This window comes from Odontesthes bonariensis, chromosome 16 (genome assembly GCF_027942865.1).
Source record: "Odontesthes bonariensis isolate fOdoBon6 chromosome 16, fOdoBon6.hap1, whole genome shotgun sequence".
In the NCBI taxonomy this organism is placed as follows: Eukaryota; Metazoa; Chordata; class Actinopteri; order Atheriniformes; family Atherinopsidae; genus Odontesthes; species Odontesthes bonariensis.
In genome coordinates, this window is record NC_134521.1 from 11,759,541 (window position 1) to 11,779,169 (window position 19,629).

Sequence of the window (19,629 nt, forward strand, 5' to 3'; positions counted from 1 at the left end):
GTGACATTGATGGTTGGGTCCAGCTGCTGCCCTCCTTCCCTCCCTCCCTCATGTTTGACCCAGTTGATGTCAAAGCTGGGTTCACAACAAAGAAGCCAGTGTGGAGCAGGATAAAGAAAACACCAGACTATTTTCTTCTGAGGGAGAAAGCCCCTATCCTGTTTTTACCTTCCATCTTAAACCAACAATAAACGAACGGATATAACGGATTCAGATTAAACAAATAGGAATAATTTCACTGTAATGCATCCAGATGCAGTAGAAAACCCCATGTTTTATGCAAACCTGCTCTTCATACCATCATTTTCTAAGCCTGCTACAGACACAGTACCATTTGATCAACTCACCAGGTCCCTTCAAAAGTCAGACCCTCTCAGGGGTTGATCTGTTGCTGAACATAAATTAACTCCTCTTTTAATGATGTGTTAAAAAATTAATAGCCTGCTGGATTCTGGTTTCCATTCTGTAGGCTTTTATCTCTCAGAAACCAAGACCAATTAGAGATCAAGTAATTAGTATGTAGAAAAGATTAATGAAAGACACTGAAAGTGCAGAGGAACGATGTCTTTGAAATTTCTGAGAATACCGTGCCAAAGAGAAGCAGAGACAGACCGGAAGCATTAATCAACCTCAGTGTTATAAATGAGCATGGGGATGGTTTTTGGCTTTACTTGCAAATTCTAAATAAGTAATAATGTTGACAATTAAAGGATTAGTTGGGGGAACAAGTTTCAGAGGTTTGCTCACTTGGGTGACAGTGATGTATGTAGCTCAGATGATTGACTGATGGATTGCATTTAATAGGACTGCATAAAAGTCACAGGTGAATGAATGAATTAACTGATTTTGAACAAATTAAACATTACACTCTAAACTTTCATCTAGTTTAGAATTCAATGAAGCTTAATTTATCACTGTATAAAATTATATCCACGGCCACATGGACAGGAATGTGAGTGTTCCAGACAGCATATCAATGCAATGTCTGTGTTTGATGGATGTTTATGAGAAATTGTGCTGTGATGTATCTGCGAGCGGTTTTTGTAGCAGTTTCCTGTGTGACAGCTCCATCCATCCGTTTTCCATACCCACTTCATCCTATTCAGGGTCGCGGGTTGACAAGTTGCCAGTCCATCACAGGGCCTGTGTGACAGATACACTTGCCAATATTTACACACTGAACATTGCAATATGCATGTGTTTATACGAGGGAGGGGAAGGCCCTCTAAAAATATTTGCACCCTCTCTTTTTCCTGTTATCGTAATGCATCTTATTTTATCTTGTGACAAAACAGACAAACAGCTATCAGGCAAGCAAACAAGCACTTGTGAATTCAGTGGAAATGACCCTCTGTGCTGTGGGTTGAACTTATTTGTTGTACTGCATAATGAAGTAAGGACGGGCTGAGCTGTTTTCCAACTAGGTGTTTATTCGGTTGTGTGCTTGATTGTCTTTTCTGATAGTCTCAAACTTTGTGTGACTGTGTTTGAACCCTGTTGGAACTGCAGCCAGGTACACAATATCAACGTTTTCAGGGAGAAACCTTGACTACTTGCCGACAGTGAGACAAAAATGTCTGCAGTCTGCAGGAGAGATACCTGCTTACTACTTTTAAGCAACTCTACAACAGCATGTTGCAATCATGCCACATTGGCAACATGATTAACCAAACATTGGAGGCCCCCAACCCCCAGCACATCTCCAAAAAGTTCATTTGGAGATTTAGTTGTGCTTTACTAATGGTGGTTTATGTAACCTCATAGATGAGGAGACAGTGGATAAAAGAAGTCAGGTGGAGCTCACATCTTTCTAACTTCATACCTCCGTATCCTCCAGCTTGTACTGTTCAGCTCTAAACAATTTATTAGATTCTTTCCAGCCGCTTCATCCATATCATATGTGCAATAACCAAATGCTGTGAGATCAAATCCCAATGTCTGACAAGACTCATCTTTAGTTCCAAAAATCTTTTAATAGCCATCTCATTTAGATTAAACAATGTTATGATAGGTTCAAAGGAATCAAATCTCAAAGCTTGATGTCCGTCATGTCCATTTGATAAAGGATGACCCCTGGATATAACTTGCACAGGGTCCAAACAACTTGAAGGAGTAATGTCCTGTAAAGTTCATAAAACTACCTTTTAAATGTGAATAACTGAATTGGAATACATACAGTTACAATGTAATTACAGTAATCTCTGAAGACCTTACAGTGTCATAAACAAACAACAAATAAAATATCAGTCTAAGTTTATTCTGTACAAACAAGCCAAGCCAAAAGAAACATGAGTTTGTTAGATTAGGAAAACACATTTTAAGCATTTTTTTTTGTTTATAGTGAAGCAGAATTTATATTTCTACTGGTATTAGCAAAAAATCATAAGCACATAAAAACAAAGTAGAGCAAAGATACTCAAGTAGACTACAATAAATTACACAACACTACATATGTGAGACTGAATGATTCATTTCAAACAATGCCTAATTTACATTTTGTACCAGTTTTCAGCACATTCACACGCTCACACATCCACACAAACCCACACAATCAGGTGCTATATTTGCACTAGTGGATAGAAACATTTTGGATAAGTTGGACATCGTTACCATGTATGACTAGTATTTGAGTAAAATTTCCGTCCGTTACTGTTATAATTTCACAGTAATTCTTTGTGTAAGCGATGTACAAGGCAGTTCAAAGTAATAACAGTAAAAATACGTCTTCATAATAAGCAATGCTGTATGAGAAATATGTATAAAATAGCTTGATAATTGTAACAATAACACTGCTTTTCTGCTTTTCCCGGGACTCATCTCTGTCCACCACGAGTTGTATTGTCACTTTTTTCCACAAGAGCAAAATAGATATTACAGAGTAAGAAAAAGCTTCCCATACAAATCCAACTGTATAAACATTATACTAAGTTCTTGCAAGGTAAAGTCCCAAAAAAGCTAAAGTGGAAAATGAAATGCACTTTTTTCTGCCTTTGAAAATGATTATTATAAAATGACTTTGCAGTTAAACTTCCTATCATGAGAGCGCAAAGGCAGGATGTTGGCGGTTTGACACCTTTGGAAAAACAGAACAAACATACTCGATCCTATTTTACTTACACATCCTAAATACACCTTTACATTTCATGTTTCATGTATGTCACATTTGCCACCTCCACCTGCCAGGCTATACTCGAGTGGTGGAGTGGGTACTAGGCAGGCCTGCAGAGCTGTAGCCAGCAGGGAAGGTGCTGTATGGACTCATGTTGGAAAGGCCCATTAGGGAGTTGGGGATCATGGTTATGTTGTTGGGGGTCATCAGAGGGATGTCGTCAGGGGAGCGGCGCTGGCTGAGTGAGTAGCTGGGCGAAACATGAAGAGGATTGTGGAGGGCCTCGCATGGGCTCCTTTGCTGAAACGACAGGGTCTCATCTACTGTGTTGGTGTGGCCTGCATTGTTGCCTTTGCTTTCACGCTGGGGACTGGGCTGCTGGGAGGTTTCCTGCCGACTGCGCTTGTCCTTGCGGTAGTACAGAGCGGCAAAGGCCAGGACGTTGAGGAATAGCAGTGATGCCCCTACAGCTATGGTGACGCTGAGCTCTGTGGAGTAATCTCTTGGGTTCGGCATGATCAGAGGACCCATCTCTCTCCCACCTTCATCATCACCGTGGGCAGTGGACATAGAAGGTCGACCGGTGCTGCTGGACCTCTTACCGTTGGACTGGGTAGGATCCAGAGGGGTGACTTTGGTTGTGGTGGAGGAATAATGGAACATATCGTGGAGGTTGTAGAGATGGGGCACCAGGTGTTTCCAGAAGGCCACTTTGGTGGCACGGTAGTGGTCCCGGATGCGAGGCTTCAGGCCAATGTGCAAGTAGAGCTGGTCATAGGGGTCATACTTAGACCAGGCTACCTCCTCAAAGCGGTTGGCCTTGGTGTGGATGAACTTGGTGTCCTGTGGGACTGGTTTGTTAGGATCCCTGTGAACACATCACAGAAGACTTGGATCAGAAAAGACAAATATGTAAGGAAAAAAGATAAATGACACCTTCACATTACTCAGACTTATGTACTTCAAATACAATGTTGCCATTTCAGATTCATCAGACTTTTCAGTTCAATGACAATGACGTGAAAAGATACAAACTTTATGAGTTGAAGAACAAAATATACATCAACACAATGTAATATCCCCATCTCTCCTAAAGGGCTCAGCATCCCTTCATTCAGCCTATAGTAGCCTGTGCTGTGCTTTGGTTTACTGCTGAGGTCATCCTCCACATGGATGCAGGGGGACTCAAGCAGTTCATCCACAGATGCTCCAACACAGAGAAACTGAGTTAGGCGTCTCTTAGCTTCATAAAGACCCAGGCATCTTTGCCTCAGAAAGAAAGCGGCAGAGCCTCAAGCTGTTACATGTTTAACAGCAGGATTTTATGCAAGTTCACATCAGGCTTCTCCCGGAAAACATTTTTATATGCATATATAGTATATATGCTAGTTGTCTCTGTGTAAAATGAATAAAGTGGCAGATCCCCAGTGAAAAATAGAGAGATAGTTTGTTTCTGCATAGCACTAACATTTAACACTAACACTGTTATTTGGTAGCAGTTAGTCATTTTAAGACAAGCACGCATGGATATAGAGTGTATATGATGTCCTGCAAGGTGGCAAATCAAAAGAAAATTCTGAACCCTACAGTGTTGAAATGTGGTGCTCCTGAGAAGATTTTTGCTGGGAAAGTTTAGTCTACTTGTCACCTTATAGGAGAGGGTCACTGCAAATCAATACAAATTTGTTATAAGTGATCACCTCTGCTTTTAAATGCTAAAACCTTTCTGTCTTGATTGGAGCAGCCTCTTCCAGGATAACCCCCCTCCCCTTCCCTACCTTCCCTACCTTCCCTCCCCCATAATGCATAAATAAGGGGGTCACTGAATGGCTTGATGATACACTGTAAAATTTAACAAGTTGGCTTTACTTAAAAACAATAAGAGTGTAAACCTAGTCAAACAAGATGATACTAATATGATGTTACTTGAATTAACTGATGTACTCAAATTGTTCTTATGCCAGCTTCACATGGGTTAATGTGGGGTATGTTGTGCTGAAGTGCTGCATCGCGGCTGCACGCTCTATTGCAGTGCTGTAACTGCTTACACAGTAGTTTTCAGCACAGGGATAGCTCTAGTAAATGGCCATAAATACAAAGTTTTGTGTAATCGATGTCTGATGATTCGAAAAGTGAAGACACGAGAGTTGTAACCCGATAACAGTCACATGCAACTGCTGCAATCAAATGAAAACCATTCATCATCAATCATTGTCATAACAGATAAGATTTTGTTTTATTGCTGGTATGAAGTCAAGATGATGACCAAATGTTTTTCTCATCTGTTTTGCTGTTTTCTTTACGTGTGAAAAACAGACACCACCCACAAAATGCTAAGGCGGGTCAGATCTCAACTCAACTGAGCAGCTATGTTAGTCGGTGCGCTTCATCATCATCAAAACACCAAATGAGTAAATATCTTCTGGAGGAATGGTGTTCCCTCCCTCCAGAAGACATCCAGAGACTGTAGAAACAATGCCACGATGATGTGAAACTGTCATGGAAACACATCACAGTCCAATAATTTACTGAGTACCTTTGTGGTGTTTTTTTTTTTTTTCAAAATGCCCACTGGCTCTTATTTCTGTGCTGATGCCTAATCTTCCCTTGACTCAAAGTCCCAACTCTCAATAAAGTTGACTTAGGTTTATTAACTGCCTTTTCAATTTTATTTTGTGTCTTTTTTTGCACTTTTGTTAAACACAGAGGAACTGCTTTAAAAAATTATGAGAACTGAGCTGTACATTTTAAGATTCATCACCTTTAGGAAAACTGCCAAAAGTGATGAAACTTTTTTATATGTGTATTCAAAAAGATTTTACAGAAGCCTAAACCTGCCTCGGCTTGACATTTAAAAGGGCACAGCTCTCGGCAGTTGGGTGTACAGAATATATACTCAGATTTGTCGCTGATTTAACTTCAACTTTACACATAATGCAGGCACTGAAACAAGTGGGTTCACAACACATTTATGCTGACTTCAAATTGATAACAGGGTGGGAAGCAAACCTAACTTAAAGCATGTTGTTTCAGTTTTTACGTTTCAAGCAATTCCTGTGAATCAATAAAACTGAAGCACAAGTTTTCATGTGGGAGTTCATGTGAACTAAGAAAGGAAAAAAATTAGATGAGGTGAACAGACAGGAAAGCGAGAGTTCGTGCTGCACTTAATTAGGAGGCACCACTTAAAGCTGAATCCAACACTGCAGCCATTTCTAAGACGAGACCAGAATATGAAATAAGATATTGAAAAGGAGTAATTTGGACTGAAACATTGAGTAAATGAATCAAATTCTTGTGCTTTTCTTGGTTGCTGGACCTGGTGTTACTCACCCACTCTTTGCAAAGTTGGTCCAGTACGTCATAACCACAGCACTAAGCATGATGTCATTCCTGGAGAAGTTGCAGGGGAACAGATCCGTCGGGCCCACCATGGGGATGCCAAATACGTAAGGCAACTCATCACCATGCGCTGAGTCTGACCACACAGGTTTCATAAGGCTCTGGCAGTGGTGATAGAAGGCGTAGAAGTACGTGGGTGAGCCATAGCGCGCATGTAGGTCGGCTGTTACCACTGATGGCTCCACCCATTGATGGTCAGTGAAGAGGGCAACCAGGGTCTTCCTCCTGGTCTCCGGGTTATCCTTGTCAGCCCAGTCTGTGTACATAAATTTAATTGTCTCCCTCAGGGTGTCCTTCCCCTCTGGATAGCCATACAAACTGTCCACAAAGTCTGACACGGCAAAGTCAAAGTCACTGCCAGACACACCGTCCTCCAGGTCCATCACGTTCTCCACAAATCGTAGTCCTTCACCCTGATTTACACCCAGCATTATATCATAGTTAAGAAACTCGCCTTGCTCCATCAAGATCTCAGGGTCATCGGGGATGACGTCTCCGTCAATGACAGGACCGAAAGCCACACGATAGCGGGCAGCCTGGATGTCTTGCTCTACAAGCTCCTTAGCAGTCTTCTTCTGCAGGCAAGACACCATGTCAACTGTGTCCAACACATTGCAGCCAACCCTCTCAGCAAGCATTCGAGTGTACTTGACAGGCTGGTAGTTGACAGCCCAGCTTGACAGCGCTGAACCACTTTGGATGACGGCTCTGTGGAACAGACCTTGGGACGCAAAATGTAGGACAAAAAGACACAGGACAAAATCTCAGTTGTTAACCCCCCAAAATTTTTACCATTCACAATTTTGGACGTATCGCAAACAAATTCACGAACACTTTAGACAAATTGCTACACACAATTAGATTAAAGGCTTGTTTCCGCATAAAATGTATGCAGATGAAAGCAAACAAGGTCGCATGTGATGTCTTTGATTGTTGGTCTGGAGGATAAAAGTAACACAAACAGCAAAGAGAGCAGATCTGATGAGAAGCTGCTCAATCCACAGCGGACAGAGGGAATGAACTTTGTCTCCTCTGTTGCTAATAGACGATCCTCTTATTTGTTTCGTGTGGTGTCCTTTCTATGCAGAATACAGTGAGGGCATGTCAAAACTAATGGTCAATTTGCAGCACCGCTTCAGTGAAGAAACGTCTACATTTTCTGCAGTCAGTTATTCACAAACCCACTGTAATTGAGGAATCCTTAATGTGGTGTGTCTAACAAGCTGTGTAGTTCACACAGACTGCTGATGTCAACTATACAGTGGACAGTGTGTGCAGAGGGCTGAATATGCAGTAACCCTGATCCTTTAATGTTGATGCAGTAAACAAGCTGCGCTTTTGAGTTGTTTACATGCACTGCATCTTCTCTGTCTCAGGGGACTTTTTATTTGCTACCTAAATTGGACAAAACATAACATATGCATCATTTTAAAATAATACTGTCTTGGGGTATGGACACAACTTTGGCTGGAAAAATGTTGCAACTGTAGCAATGTGACTTTCTCCCTCATTCACTGTCTTTTATTCCGATTTTGTAGAGCAGCAGCTAGCTTTACAACTTCAAAGACAGCTGGAGGTCTTTGTGCGTTTGCTGTAGCCGAGTGAGGACATCCAATACAAAGCGCACAAAGGGCAGCTGCCGCAGCCTCCCAGGCATGGATGAAAACGCACAATTTCTACCCCTCTTGTGATTTTGTCTGGCAATAGTGGGAGAACCAGAGAAACAGCAGAGCAAAGATAAGAGGTTCAATTCCCAGTGGGTCACCTGTAATGAAATACATACCTTTGCCTTTGAGTCTTGGAATGAGGTCTTTGTGGTGCTTTGGATCACGTTTTAATATTTCCATACAGTGAGTTTCAAACACCTGACTGCTGTGGGTTATGTGCATCAAATGTGCAGATATTTTAATCATATTCAAATGGACTTCAATTTTCATTTGAACAGTGTATTAACTATTGCCGGTATAAAATGAAGGAAGTTGGACAGCAACGTATCATTCTAAACTACAGCACTACCAATATGTCTGTAGAAAAAAGAGAGAAATATTAGTTTTTACAGAAAATATTGAAATAATTTAGACTTTTTTCTAGTTTGTTTTCATTCTCATTTCAACATTTTATTGGTCCTCATTGAAGCAAAGGAACTGGACCATTTTTGTTCATTTTGAACTTTGTAGATCAGCAAATAACAAATTTGATGCAGAGGGACTGAAATTTAAATCAACTGAAATGGTAAAAAGTAATCACAGGTGCACCTGATAACATGCTGAGAACTTTATAATGCCAGTAGGGTCCTATAAGAGCTTCACATTTTAAGAGGCAGAGCTTTTAGTCTGATTAGACTGAGTAGAGGAACAAAAGCAATCACTTACTTAACAAATACACCCGTTACCCTACCCTACCCTCGCATCATAACACTTCATCTCCCTGCCAGACAGCATGGAGCTACACTTGAAACAATGAATGAAATTTTAGTAAGAGTAAAAAAAAAAAAAGTGAAAATCTATCATGGAAATGGAATCTTACATCAAAGGTTCACACATAGTGACATCACATTTACATTATTGTGCTGGATATGGACTGAATAAACTCAGACTTAGCAGCAGAGTACCAGGTTGCATATTCTTACCCTCTGAGTGGTGGGACAGTGTTAGCAGACTGACGCAGGAAGCTCCGATCCCAGATCCAAAGACTGTGATGCGACCTGGGTCTCCACCAAAGTAACCAATGTTTTTACTTATCCAGCGGAGTGCTTGGATCTGATCCAGGAGGCCATAGTTTCCTTTTGCCGCCTGGTCACCTGTACTGAGGAAGCCTTTTGTGTACAGAGAGAAAACAGAGCCAGAGCTAAAGTTAAGCTCTACAGTACACGGCCTCGCTTTGATCCTAAGCTGCAGCCCAGCAGGGCTTCTGAATGAACCATCATCATTTCTCCTCAGGAGTAAATATACCTTTGCTTTCTCCCACTGTGTTTTACTACTTTAGTCAAGTAGTTGTAATAGTCCCCAAGCAATGGTATCCCTCAGGATGCAAACAGGGCTCTTCTCATCAACCCTGAATGCCCGTCTTAGAACACTGAGACATCGTTACATTTGATGTGCACAAATAAATTTCTTGAAATTAATTTCTCAAAACCACACTGAGGTTATTGGTGCTCTTTCAATTCATCCTATTACTTCCCCGGTCTAGTCTCATCTGCACATCGTACTGTTTTCAATGTTAAACAGTGTACACAAAACACGCTTGACCTTGTGAATGCAGCAGACGTCTGTGCTGCATTTAAATTACTTTACTTTTAATAATGGCAAATGCTGATTATCTTGTGCAGATAGATCAATTAATCAAAGGAATATGGATTTGGTATAAAAGAGATTGTGTCAAATAAAGACAAAGTTTGATAAGAATTTGCACTGCAACATCCTCTGTAGACCTCAAGGAAGCAAATCTTACCAAGATCTCATTCAGCTGGATCTTTCTGATCCATCTTTTCTCTCATCTCTATTTCTTTCTACAGCCGAAGTGGAAATGAATGACCATAATTTATTCTCTTAGATTAAACGGGGCTCAAAACCGTCTTTGAACCAAAATTAAAAGTTACTGCACAAAGACTGTGTCATCACCTAATATTCCAATTCTGTAATTGAGTGTGACGACAACGACGTTCCCATAGCTGGCTAAAATGCTGCCGTCCATCATGTTGCCAGTGCCTTCCATATATGAGCCTCCGTGGATGTAAACCATCACAGGTCGAGCTTCAGAGTCCCTTATATCTGCAACATCAACAGACAAACACACACACACACACACACACACACACTTATGCTGAATAAATAACTGAAGGAACAACAGTCATGCAAAGTAGGATTAATAGTTAACTGTTACTAAAACTTTACATTCCAGCTGCTCAGTATGAGACATGAGAAAGAAGTGCTAAGAAAATGTGTTTAGAAGCAAGCCGGGGTGGTAGGCCTGTGTTTTGAAAGCTGTAATGACAATAAGAAATGCATGGTAAATACAATCTGACAAAAGTTATGATAGACAAAAACCTCTGGATTTGACTTTGGACTTAGTTGAGAACTCAGTGTATGATGTACATGCGTAAATAAAAACATGCTTTGGACCAGTTCAGTATAGATTTGAAGTGAAAAGTACGACACTACACTGAACTCTTACCACCTGCTAGTATGACACAGAATAGAAACAAGGAAAGTTTTACATCTCGTGGTTTGGGGCCAGTTCACTATATTGACTGATGACTGGCTTTTGAAAGAAACTTTAAGACACTTAAGTAGATATTGCAATCTCTGGATCCATGAGCATTGCAATTAAAGGTGTAGCAGTTACTGAAAGGACTGGAACAGTGGTCAGTAACAGCAAATTTATATCATCACTGATCTGATAACAATTTGTTTTCTTATTCCCCTCAAAATAAAAGAGCATCAAAGGTCCTTGGTAAATAAAAAACTAAGGATTGTAACATCTCTATGGGTCTAAAAGAATCCATGCATCAAGACTTTGAGCGCTTGAAAAATATACCTTCAGATATATGAGTCTCAGCATGTGAGAAAGCCGCCCCCTTTTTCTTGTGTTGGCTCCCTGGGATTCACATATGGGAAAAAAAAGAAGTACAGAATTCAAGAAAGCGTGGTGGTTTTGATGGAGCCTCTTATGTGCTACCAACTCAACCTGTGAGAATCGGGAGAAAAGGGATGCAAATCTGTTTCTTCTAAAAGGTAGATTGAAAGTGCAGAATTGAGGTAAGTGAACAAATTGTTGTTCCTTTAGGAAAGACTAAGACTAATCTAATGTCCACACACATGCACATGACTGTTACAGGTGTAGTCTATCTATCATGGTTAATCATATCTTTGTCTGCAACATTGTAGGATACTTAGAAAAAAATAGGATTGTTTATAAATGAATAATTAATGACATGTGAGGAAACCCCAAAAGATAAGCCTAAATAGTGTCGATCTCAGCAATTTAATTTATTCTTTAATGCTAAAAGACTGAAAATGAGAAAAACTGAACATCATTTAACAAAACAATTAAGTCACACTAAATGTCTGTGGTGCATTTGTAATCAACAAAGTCAGAAAGAAAATGTATAGATCAAAAGAATAATGTTAATGCCTTTGAAATAAATAAATGTAAAATTTCATTAAGCTGTATACGTGCCAGGTTAGGAGGCCTATAAGGCGAGGGGCTTAATAAAACATTGGCTGCACCATTTTGGACAGCTACCTCTCTTGCAGGCTGTTTATCTGTTGTTGCTATGCTACCGTAGGAAAAAAAAAAACAGAGAGTGGTGTGTTACATATGCGGCCAGAACACAGTTCAACACTCAATGCTGCATGTTTTGTGTTATACTGAAAGCTTGTGAGGGAAGTGATACAACATCAGAGAACACGTTTAATTAGAAGTCTTAAAGTAATATGAATTAGGGGAAATCTGTTAGTCATCACTGGATCTAGGACAGACAGCCTCCTGCTAATCTACAGATTCACAGCAGACACACAAAATGCTTCCTCGCTGGTTCGTTTCACAGTTCAAAAATAGGAAAGGATTCAGCATGCCATAGACAGTTGACTCCTGTGCCTCATTAATTGGCCCCCAACAGACACACTGTCTGAACAAAGCAGTAATTTAGTATTATATATAAAAAAAAATTAGGCATAAAATGGAAATCTGCCATTGATAGCTTTATTCAAAGTAATCTTTACGATTACCTTTGATGCTGTGACAGGAAACCCGCTGTGATTATCACTTCAAAAGCTGAAAAACTGCTATTATTATTATCATGTTATCATTCATTGGATATCTGAACAAGCACATACCTCGTCCATGTTTGCTTGTGCTATACAGAAGGTTAATTCAGCTGCATCAATGTCTACCAACAGCTATCAGATTGATTTCTGTTCATCACTATGTTGGTGACATGTCAGAAAATGATGGCGTTGCTTAGCATGGTAAATCAGCCTTTGGTGGTAGCAGTGACAGCATTGATCAAAGACAGAGTTCATGATGATCACAGAACAATGAGGGCCACAGCGACAGTGCATAATGAGCATGGAGATTCACTTCTGCATATCTTACACCAACTCACCATCTTCCGTCGGAGCATAGATGTTTAAATACAAACAGTCCTCGCTCTGATCCTGGATGTATGTGGCTACTGTGTCCAGGTTATAGGTGAACCATATGGGCATCATGATCTCCGGCACGGTGTTGTGGATATTCTGAGGGCACACGGGCATGAAGTGGGTAGCATTCTTGACACCTGACCAAGAGGAGGGCTGCTCAGGAGGCATGAAACGCTTCTCACCAACAGGCGGGGCAGCATAGGGGACACCAAGGTACTGATCAACGGGCCTGAGGACCTCACTCGGCACAGGAACCCTGAGGCCTCGCAGTTTTCCAAACTGGGTTGTGACAGTTGGGTAGAATTTCTGGCTTGTTGCTTTGGTCAACGACCAGCAGGAGCATATTATCCACCAAAGAAGAGCACAGTGGGTGACGGATGCAATCCCTTGCTGATGGAGCAGGTGTGCAGGCAACAGGTGGCCTCTGAACGTAGCCAGCCACATGGTCTGGACAAGACAGTGCCTTTGCACTATACAAATGCACACTCTGGTGTCTGTTTACCCCCTTTGCACGGACTCTGTCAAACAGACATCACTCACTGTGCCTTTCGATCCAACACTTATCAAATCCAGATACTCCTCGATCAGGTATGGACCGCCTCCACTTCCTCTGGTCATTGCAGTACATATGAATCTGGGGGAAAAAGGTGAAATTAAGGGAATTAAAACAGATAAAATTTTATCAGATTATCAGAAAACATAAATCAGATAACATCAAAACAGAATTCCAAATTCTAAATGAGTGTAATAAATTGTTCATAAATATATTTACTCATCTTGAATTTAATGTAAATAATGTGCTTCTAAACTGTTTGAGTAGCTAGTCAAACAGTTTAGGAATAGCATTTGTCAGGAAATAATTGGGAAGAATTAAGGGATTTTGTCATCTGTGGCACTGTACATTAAAGCATTAAAGACTTCTGTATGCTGTGGCCAAAACCAACACTAAATGATCTCAAAACCCTTTGCCATGATTCCAAATTGGACTCTGGAAAACATCTGAAAACTGTTAATAAACAAAATTTGCATGTCACATCCCACCATGCTAAGAAGAGAACATAAATGAACAAGATCCCAATAATCTGCAGCCTTCTCTGGGTACAAGCTCATTAAAGATGGACTCATGAGAGAAGCAAATTGATTGATTTACAAATCAAACTTTGGAATTCTTTTTGGAAATCATGGACTTCACATTCTCTGAGCTAAAGAGGAGACAGACTCGTCAGCTTTTCATCAGTGTACGGTCTGAAAGCCAGCATCTGTGACAGTAATGGGATGAACTAGTGCTCATGCGATGGGTGCAAATCTCATCATGAGGCATCATTAATGTTGAGCAATATGTACAGGTTATGACCATCCAGATAAAATCTTTATCAGAGAATGTTTATTTTAGAAGGATATGGTCAAACCACACTACGGACATGTTACAGCATGGCCTTCCCGTACAACTCCAGTTCTAAAAAGGTTAGAATGCTGTGTAAAATGGAATTTTAAAAAAACATCATAAAGCAATATTTCCTTCTTGTCCGCGGAACATTCCTGGGTCTTCTTGATCATATTTTGTGTTTCCTGGTGCACTAAACATTTTAAAATTGATGAAAGGTCAGTCCAGCACCCAGACTCTTGTCTTGCTGAAATATGCAAGGCTTCCCCTTACACTTCCATGGCTACTAATGTGCCCTTCTACTATCAGAAATGTAGGGTTGTGTTTTTGAACTGAGCCGTGATAAGGAGTGGGATGAGCCCTCTCCTCTTTAGTATGGAGGATGTGGTTTGATTAATCTGACTCCACTTTGCCTCAGTCCATTTTAAATGAGCTTTGGCCCAAAGACGATGGAGGTGTTTCCAGATCATGCTCACATATGGCATCATCTTTGCATGACAGAGCTGTAACCCTGCTTTTGTGGATGGCCCGGTGAGCTGTGATCACAGACAAGGATTTCTGGAAGTGTTCCTGAGCCCATGCAGTGATTTCCATGACAGAAGCGTGTCTGTTTTTATTGCAGTGCTGCCTGAGGGCCTTCAGTATTTGATCATATTTTGATGATATCATGTACAGCATATGATGCAATATTTAAAGTCTTAACAATATTATATTAACAAGCAACCTCTGAGCATCTTTAATTCTGAGAGACTCTGCTTCTCTAAGATGCTCTGCTTCTCTAAGATGCTCTTTTTGTATGCAATCATGTTTCTGACCTGTTGCTAATTAACCTAATTAGCTGCTAAATGTTTCTCCAGCTGTTTTTCTTTTAGTCTTACTTCCCAACCAACATTTCCTACCTGTAGTCGAGACCTATTGCCCAGTGAAAACCACCCCCTCCAAAAGATAAATAAATAAAAAAAACTGGGCTGCTGAGCTGCTGAAATCGTATATCAAGCAATAACAGTAAATATTTTACTTTCAATGCTCCGGCAATTGAACCCCTCAGTTCCCAGACCTCTGGAGAGTTTATAAAAGAAGAGGTGTTGCAACACATCCGCTTCAGAACTGTTGTACAGCATGTTAACATAAAAATGATATTGATCATTTATATTCTAAAACACATCATTTCTCAGTTTCAACATTTGATATGCTGTCTTTCTGCATTTTAAATGAATAAAAGGATTTAAATTATTTGCATTCTACTTTATTTATATAAAGTAGAATTCATATCTATAAATGTATTTTATCTATAGAGTCTCAACTTTTTTTAAATAAGCTGGATGAAAGGTCAGTCCAGCACTCAAATGGCTGAAATGTACTTTTTTTCAGTATCCTGAGCTCTACACACATGCTTTTTAAAATAAGAATCTTGTAGAAACATATATAAATCAATGAATTCTGACTTTTATGCATCAGTGAAGGCAGAATCTGAAAAACCTGTTAGCACTCTTTTTGGTTATTTGTACAAGCAAAAAAACATAACAGAAAATTAAAAAAGACAAGCCTTTAATAAACAAGACTAAAAGACACACTTCCAGGGAGTAAGATTCTCTGATCTGGTTATGTTTTAATGTTCAATTTGAAAAAAAAAAAACTGTTTCATGAATAGATTATCTGTATCTTTTTTGTCTTCCAGTTAATCTAAGCGATGCTGTCAGTTGCTGACATGAAGATGCATAATGGAAGTGTTGCACAGTCCCAGAATAAACATGTCTGGTGGGACCTCACAAGCACCAAACCCTCCACATAGAGCAGAGTTATTCCAGGCTAACCGTAAGACTCGAAGGACCCTTATAAGTTGCAACAGCCAGTCCGAGTTAAATATGTGAGCAAAAGCTCCTTTATCTTTTCTTTTTTTTAATTTTCATGTTTTAGTATATCTTTTCTTTGATTATTCTTTATTTCAACTAACACAAATTGTGACATAAAGAAATATGAATTGTGATAGGTTTGACATAGCTTTGAGTCTAATTTCCAATGTGTTGACATTACAATCTTTACAATAATCAAAATGCTGCCTGGCTGCAAATCTGCAAAATGACACACAATAGCGGCCATAAAATAAATCCTGTTGATTCCACATGAAGTGAAATTTTCCCTGATTATGGAAACCAAAATACAGCCACCAGATTAACTTCTGTGCGATGACAAAGATAACTAGCTGACGACTCAATGAAGAGGAGAATATCCAGGTACTGCAACACACTTGCAATCTAGAAGTTAAATAAGTAGCCAAATGAAAGAACTATAGAGAACAATTTGTGCTGTTCTTTCATTTAAAACCTTAGTCAAACAAATTGCAGCCCGTCTTCTCACTGGCTTGTCAATGAACAAAGCAAAACAAGCTTGTTAACCTAATCAAATGTATCGATGAGTAGGGCCCTGAGCTCTGTCAAACCTGCAGCTGCATCGCTCCATTTTTAATATGATGACCCTATCTATTGGGACAGGGGGCAACTCCCTCTGACTAATACGATGAACTAATTAACCACAGAAGTGATGCTTTTGGCTTTTTCTCTGTCTGCAGCATAAAGTTTCCACCGGTGGCAGTGTAAACACAAAAAAAGCTTGCGCTGTCTCTCTTTCACATCTGCAGTGTATCAGCTAATATGAACATCATTACAGTTTGCCTATTTCTGAGTAATGAGACAAATCAGATAAATTTCAGGCTCACACTATCACAAACGTTCATGTGAAAAATATTGGACTTGTCTGGCCTAGGGCAGGGTTGTCTGCATTAATTAACAGTTGTGAATGTTCCCTATGGCCAAAGAAGGACAAGACTCGTTCTATCACCAACCCTGTTCTATGACAATGATGTACAGCTCTCAAGACATTAACATGGAAACAATAGGGAACCTGATTTTCTTTCTCTCTAGATAAGGGGCAGACCTTCTGGTTCAGAAGTGACATGGATAATAAATCGTTTAATATCACTTTCTGGGGAAAGTCTCTTTGTTAACAAAACCTGTGGTGAAATCATTATCACTTATGCAATAATCAGGATGGATTGTGAGTGAGTCATAGTTTGCTGTCTTCAGATTAAGACAGAGCCCTGGTAGATGGAAGTGAAAATACATTTTTAAAAAGAAAAAAAACAAGGAAAGAAGAGAAAAACACAGCCAAGGCTGCTGTAGATCAATGGGATAATATGAATTCTTAAAATGAATCACATTTCCTTTTAAATGACACATGCATGGTACTTGTATCGGTCAATAGTGTTTTTTTTTTCCAAGACTGACGTCAAATCAGATCTCTTATTTAATTGGCAGAGCAAAGCTAACGTAGTTTCTTTTGTCGATACCTAATATAAAATACTTTAACTATTTTACTGACATCCATGCAGCCTGTCAAAGCAGCTGGATTCTCCCTTTTCCTGCTTCTTCTGCTCTAAGATGGGACAGATGTGGATAAAAGCTTTACAGCCTACACCAAATGGGCCATGTCATAAAAGTAAGGCATCACTCAGTCAGCTTTGATACACTGTAAGTTATTGGGCAATTTAGACTGGCATCATGCCCAGAACTAAGCGACTGATAAGTCCAAAAATCTTAATCTTTTATAACCACACGTTTTAGTTTAGTAGACTGTTATGCAGCAGCCAGGTATTTACGCATCCCAGTGATTTGTGTGAGAATACCTGGAAGTCCTAGCTCTCCAAACCAAAATACTTTAATTTCCATTTGGCTGACTTGATCCTAGTCACACAGCTTTTAGAATGATTGCCATAATCATGTTTCACTTCTACCAATACCATCTCTACACCTACAGCATTGACAGGCACACAATTCAGCACCAATTCACCGCTAATAAAAATCTGTGGGACAACATCTTATCGATTAGGTACGTAGCCGGGGGGCCCTCGACATGAAAGCAACTGAGAAGGAGCCTAGTATTTCAGACAACAGTACTGGGCTCCCAATGCCCTTGTAATTCGACTGGTGTGGATCAAGTGGATTTCCCAAATTCTCCCCCAAATTTAGCAGTGCAATAAGAGAAGCAGGAAGACATATCTTCCAGAGAGCATGTTGGAAGCACTCAGCATAATGATCACTGCTTCACAAATGAATACAAGGATCCAGACCCACAGAAAAAACCAAGCCACAGCCCACGTAGCATCGGCAAACTGCTGTAGTGTGTGCGATCCTCACACACATTGTGACTGAGAAGCTTGTTTAATCTAGGTCTATGATGGAAAAAATATGTCGAGCCACAACAATGATCCGCGTAAGATATCGCTGAGCAGTCGCTTTAGGTGAAACAATTAAGCCAAATGCCAGTGATCAATCGGGACAGAGATTCCGTTTGTAGTGAAAAAAAAAATATATATATATATCACAATCATTAGGTTAACTCACCTGCTTTTACAGAGGCTGAAACGCGCTCCATCTCGAGATTTCCTCCATACCATGCCCGTTAGTCACGCTATAAGACAAAGGGATGTGTGTGGGATATTTCCTTGCTTTCAGTATCAAACACAGAGATCTTCGCTCTTATCTGCTGCTTCGCACAGTCTGTGTGCTTTGCGCATTCACGACGCCAAGGTCAGGAGCGCCAACGGTTTTAATGGAGCGCCCACCATACAGATCTCTCTACGGCGCCCACTGCCAGCGCGTTACTAGGCAACCACTGGGATACGCCAGAGCATTAAAATCACCATCCAAAAAAGCGACTGATTCCCAATTTAGAGACCATTAACTAACCACCTAACCCTCGGGCAGCACTCCGGTGCTGACATCCATTGTTGAGGGGGCGAACCCATGTGTCACTGACCGCATAAAAAAGTGAGGCTATTCAAGAGGTGTGCAGGCCTGCAAGGAGAAAGGATATTAATTTTAAATACACATACTCTGTAACAAACAGCTGAAAAAACACAAACCATTGACCATTGACGGTGTACATTTGAATCATCTCCTTGTACCTGATCAAGCTCTGTTTATTAGAAATATATTTGAAACGAAAGAAAGCAGTAGGCGACTGCTGAGCCCTGCAAATACAGCCCTGTAACACAGGGAATTACAGAGAAGAAACACCCCTGCTGAGAGGGAAAATTACAATAGGTGTCAGGAAACTACTCCGGAACAGGACAGTTGAAGTTTTTCTTTATGACAGAGAAAAAAAGGGTTGCAGTATAGCAGTCTTTGCACTTTTCCAGTTTGGGCTCATTTCTGTTCATAAACTGTCAGAATAAACTTAGAAAAAGACCATGAGAGCCACAAAAGAAAATCTGCACCAATCTGCTATTGAGCAGTTACCGGGCCAGACACAATCTCTGTCAGGGCAGACATTTTCCCCACATATTCTTTTTTTAACAATGCCCACTGGCCATAGCTGTGATGTACAACTGAGGGGGTGATTCTTTTTTTCTTTTCTTTTTTTTTACTGTTCTTGGGAGAGATGCTGCCCGATGATGTTTCTTTCAAGCTCAGTTATTGTGCAAAGCTTTTCAAACAAACTAAAATGGGTTGCATTTGCTTTCTGTTGATGTTGGAGGTTTCTTTGATACATACAAAGGGTTTGTAAATCACCTCTAGCATCTAGATCATGGG

The 19,629-nt window shown here is 40.2% G+C and overlaps 1 protein-coding gene across 2 annotated transcripts; it reads right to left on the reverse strand.

Annotated features, from left to right (window-relative positions):
• Positions 1–1,953: 1,953 nt before the first annotated feature.
• Positions 1,954–18,716, reverse strand: LOC142402301 (neuroligin-3-like). 2 transcript variants are annotated; one of them, XM_075487897.1, is made up of 7 exons: positions 18,439–18,716; positions 12,618–13,288; positions 11,048–11,107; positions 10,132–10,281; positions 9,141–9,326; positions 6,443–7,232; positions 1,954–3,977 (listed from the first exon to the last, which is right to left on the reverse strand). In XM_075487897.1, exons 2-7 carry the CDS (start codon positions 13,096–13,098, stop codon positions 3,185–3,187), a joined length of 2,460 nt encoding a protein of 819 aa, XP_075344012.1. In that variant the 5' UTR covers positions 13,099–13,288; positions 18,439–18,716; the 3' UTR covers positions 1,954–3,184. The 2 variants fall into 2 exon arrangements, with proteins under 2 accessions (XP_075344012.1, XP_075344013.1); XM_075487898.1 differs by lacking the exon at positions 11,048–11,107 and having other exon boundaries at positions 18,439–18,715.
• Positions 18,717–19,629: the final 913 nt, after the last annotated feature.